Source organism: Corylus avellana, chromosome ca6 (genome assembly GCF_901000735.1).
Source record: "Corylus avellana chromosome ca6, CavTom2PMs-1.0".
In the NCBI taxonomy this organism is placed as follows: Eukaryota; Viridiplantae; Streptophyta; class Magnoliopsida; order Fagales; family Betulaceae; genus Corylus; species Corylus avellana.
Window position 1 is genome coordinate 5,088,328 of NC_081546.1, and position 4,220 is coordinate 5,092,547.

General features: G+C 44.4%; 1 protein-coding gene across 2 annotated transcripts; it reads left to right on the forward strand.

Moving 5' to 3' along the window:
* The first annotated feature begins 698 nt into the window (after nucleotides 1–698).
* Nucleotides 699–3,922, forward strand: LOC132184896 (protein DETOXIFICATION 54). 2 transcript variants are annotated; one of them, XM_059598685.1, is made up of 4 exons: nucleotides 699–1,096; nucleotides 1,394–1,517; nucleotides 1,593–2,486; nucleotides 3,143–3,922. In XM_059598685.1, the coding sequence occupies exons 2-4, from the start codon at nucleotides 1,464–1,466 to the stop codon at nucleotides 3,728–3,730; spliced, it is 1,536 nt and encodes a 511-aa protein (XP_059454668.1). In that variant the 5' UTR covers nucleotides 699–1,096; nucleotides 1,394–1,463; the 3' UTR covers nucleotides 3,731–3,922. The 2 variants fall into 2 exon arrangements, with proteins under 2 accessions (XP_059454668.1, XP_059454669.1); XM_059598686.1 differs by lacking the exon at nucleotides 699–1,096 and having other exon boundaries at nucleotides 1,320–1,517.
* The last annotated feature ends 298 nt before the right edge of the window (nucleotides 3,923–4,220 follow it).

A 4,220-nucleotide genomic window follows, 5' to 3' on the forward strand; every position in this document is an offset into this window, starting at 1 on the left:
CGACTACCCCTTTTAGAGAGCCTCCATGCATGCGACCAAAATTAAGACTAGTTAGAGATGACTAAACCATTTTCTTCGGTCAAAGGGCTCTTCCTATTTTTTGCTAATTGAAGAGGCCAAACCATCCCCAATGACTAAAATTAGATGTTTCGGCCACCTTACACAATAAGATAACGATAAATAAGGTGATAGGATAAGAACTCAATGGTAGTGAAAGATGATAGAGAAGAGGAGCATATGAAAAGGCGTCGGTAAGCAAAGAAGTTACTGTAAATAAGATTATGATTGTTTTTTTTTTTTTTTTTTCTACTAATAAATGACATAGTAAATTTTGAACATTAATTTTAAATTAATTGTCCATATTAAACCTATTGCTAGGGTTATTATACGGGGTCAAACAAAAAGCCAAACGGATTAGGAGCACTAAAAGGCAAAAACCATATCCTAGTTATAATTATCAAACAACTTAAACATATATAAAACAATCTTAAAAATATAAAAATAATTATTTCACATCAAAATACCTTTAAAAAAAAAAACAAAAACAAAAACAAAAAAACAACTGTTATTATTAACAAAAAGAGTCGACGTCGTTTCCATCCATCTGAATCATCTGATCCATCCCACAACCGACCCTTCGTCCACTATACGTTTTATTTTTCCCTCTCTCTTCTCACCTTCTCTCTTACCAAAACTTTCTTTTTCTGCAACAACAATAATTGAGAGCTTCTCTGCCTCTCCATTTCTCACTTTCCGTTTCTCTCTCTAAACTTTCTCTGTCTACTCACCCAACCTACTTATACATTTCAGTAAGTAGTTGCCAATACATATCAACCCATCTCTTGCTTTTGGCTTGATTGGCTTTCTATTTTCCTCTGATGCATAACGAGAAAACAGAGCGTGTGTGAAGCAGGCCCTACTTTGTACTTCCCTTCCCTCTTTGGCTCTTGGAATTACTCCAAACCCACCAAGCCACCAACCATCCTCTGTTTTTTACTCCTATTTTCCCCCATCTTCCATTTTGAAATCCTCTGCCCTCTTTTACCCATGCCCATCACGTCCTCTCACAGTTAAAAGAGTAATTACCTGAAAAAAGGTGGGTTCTTTTTCACACTATTTTGGTAATCTCTTGCTCTTATCTCACTACTAGAAATGAAGATTAGATTGAAAAAAAATAACTTTGGTAATTTCCGTTATATTGCTAGTTTATGTGCCATTATGGTAACTTCGGTGAAGAAAGCACTTCCGGGTTTTCAATTTGTTTTTAATTGCTTGATGGAATTTTTAAGTTGGGTTGCTTGCCATTTTTGAAGGCTTCCTTCGTGATTGAACAAATAACCAAAACTTGGGCTTTTCAATATTTGTTTCACTGTTTGATTGAATCTTCTTGCAGACTACATGCCATTTTGGAGGCTTCTCCCTGAAACCATCACTAATTGAAACTTCAAAAGGAAGAAAAACAAATGGCGGATAGAGACCCGGATTTCTATTCCCATAAATCCCCCTCATCTTCGCAGGTAACACTTGTGCTCTTGCAACGCCTATATATATATTAACTTGTTATTTACATATCTACAATTTAATGCAAACAGGTAATAGAAGAGCTGAAAGAGCTATGGCTCATGGCGTTGCCGACCACAGCCACGAACTTCATGGCCTTTTTTCGGTCAGCGGTGTCGGTTTTGTTCTTGGGACGCCTCGGCAGCCTAGAGCTGGCCGGAGGAGCGCTGTCCATCGGCTTCACCAACATAACAGGGTACTCTGTTCTGGCCGGCCTTGCCTCAGGGCTGGAACCGGTGTGCAGCCAAGCCTACGGTTGCAAAAACTGGGACCTTCTCTCGCTCTCCCTCCAGCGCATGATCTTCATACTGTTGCTAGCCATCATACCCATCAGCCTCTTGTGGGTGAACATGGAAACCATCATGGTTTCGATGGGGCAGGACAAGGACATCACCGCAATGGCGGCGACCTACTGCATCTACTCCCTACCAGACCTTTTCACAAACACTTTGCTGCAGCCGCTGAGGGTTTTCCTAAGGTCGCAGCGGGTGACGAAGCCGATGATGTACTGCTCCCTATTGGCGGTGGCTTTCCATGTGCCACTTAACATATTGCTGGTGGTGGTGATGGGGCTCGGGGTGCCGGGGGTGGCGATGGCGTCTGTGCTGACGAACCTGAACATGGTGATGCTTATGGTGGGGTACGTTTGGTGGGTGGGGCGGAAGGGAGGGGAGATGAGATGGAGGGGCGGGAATGGGATCGATCTGAAAGATGTGTGTTGGGGTGGTGTGGGTCCCTTGCTACAACTGGCGGTGCCGAGCTGTCTGGGGATGTGCTTGGAGTGGTGGTGGTACGAGATTGTGACGGTGATGGCTGGGTACTTGCCGAATCCAACTCTCGCTGTCGCCGCCACTGGGATTCTCATTCAGACCACTAGCATGATGTACACTGTCCCCATGGCCCTCGCTGGCTGTGTCTCTGCCAGAGTAACTTTTTTCTTTCACCTTTATTCAATCAATAATGATCCCCCATTTCTTCCTCTTTCTCTGGTTTTTTCTTTTCCAATTTGGGTAAGGACCGAGCTGCTGCTGGGTTGAACCTTGCCAGTGGCGGGTTCTGCGTCCATTTCGTGTCGGACATGGACATGGTCATGGTCATGGTCTTCTTGTTGGACAGGGTGTCCGGGTCACACTGCCATCACCCGTCTTTTCATGATTCCTTGGATACTGGGATAATTACGTTACCTTAATTACCTGATTAAACAAGGAATTCATTTTCTTTCAACACTTTTTCTTCATAAAATAACGCCCCAGCCCCCCCTCCGATCCCCTTAATTGGGTTCAAATTCACTGCTTACCTTTTGCTCTTGCTTGTCGGGTTTTAATCGTGTCGAATGTTTGAAAGTCGTGTTAAAATTTGAGAGTTTTACAAAAAAAATTTTAAAATTTTTTTTTATGAGGTTGCATCACAATAAGGTCACACCAGTAATGTAAGCACTTCGTTTGTCAAATGGGATGTGACGAGCCAATGTGAACCACCTGGCCTTTCTCCCAATCCCACGTATTATCCTTTACAAAAGGAAAAGGGTGGCTCAGCTCCCAGAAATCTGGACCATAACTGATTAATTTTGTTGTACATGCAGGTTGGGAATGATCTCGGAGCTGGCAAGCCATACAAAGCCAAGCTAGCAGCGATGGTTGCTTTGGCATGCGCCTTTGTGATTGGCATTATCAACGTGACATGGACGGTGATCCTTAGAGAAAGATGGGCTGGTCTCTTCACAAAAGATGAGCTTGTCATGGCATTGGTTGCCTCGGTTATGCCCATCATGGGGCTCTGCGAGCTCGGCAATTGCCCGCAAACCACCGGGTGCGGTGTCCTCCGCGGCACTGCACGGCCAGCCGTGGGCGCCCGTGTCAACTTGGGGTCGTTTTACTTCGTCGGCATGCCTGTGGCCGTTGGCCTAGCCTTCTCGCTGAAATTCGGGTTCAGCGGGCTGTGGTTCGGCCTCCTCTCTGCTCAGGTGGCTTGTGTTGTCTCAATCCTCTATGTTGTGCTTGCCCGCACGGATTGGGAGGCTGAAGCTACCAAGGCCAGGAAGCTTACCGGGTTAGAGATGAATAAATGCAATGGGGTTCATGTTGAAGAATGTGAGAAAGACGAAGAGAGGAAAAGGTTGTTGGTAAATGGAAATCACAACAACAACAACAACGTACATGATGTTTGCTAGAGAAATTAGCATCAGCATGCAGAGAAATGAGAATGTATGGGGGATGTTGTTGGGTTTTGGGATGTGTTTGTTTTTTTGTTGGTTAGTTGGTTTGTGGGTTGCTGTTCAATATTTGATGGGGGTTGTGTCATGGAACTGTTTTGTTAGCCGACTGAGTCACTCCCCATGCAAGTGTTACATATTTTTAAGAAAGAATGGCCTACTTTGTTCTCATCCATTTGTTTTATTGTGATGCTAGTTTAAAGATTGTTGGGAAAGCACCGAAGTTTAGCCGGTTCGGTGTTTTCTAGCTGTGTACATTTGTGTGGGAACTTGATGGGTCGGGGCTGGACCCAACTGTCTGCTCTAAGTAACCCATTCCCAAAAGTGCTACTGACCTGGGCCCAGTCGAGGAGGTCACGAGAACCGCACTACACTGGGTCTCTTCCCATAACTAGTATGGAAGTAATCGTCGTATCGAAGGGATGTTTAGAATCACTGCATTAAATGC

Excerpts from the sequence above, each read along its gene's own strand:
- LOC132184896 (XM_059598685.1), top strand. The coding sequence starts at position 1,464 with ATGGCGGATAGAGACCCGGATTTCTATTCCCATAAATCCCCCTCATCT. Across the intron at positions 1,518-1,592 it reads AATCCCCCTCATCTTCGCAG|GTAATAGAAGAGCTGAAAGA; the intron begins GTAACACTTGTG and ends TAATGCAAACAG. Across the intron at positions 2,487-3,142 it reads CTGGCTGTGTCTCTGCCAGA|GTTGGGAATGATCTCGGAGC; the intron begins GTAACTTTTTTC and ends TTGTACATGCAG.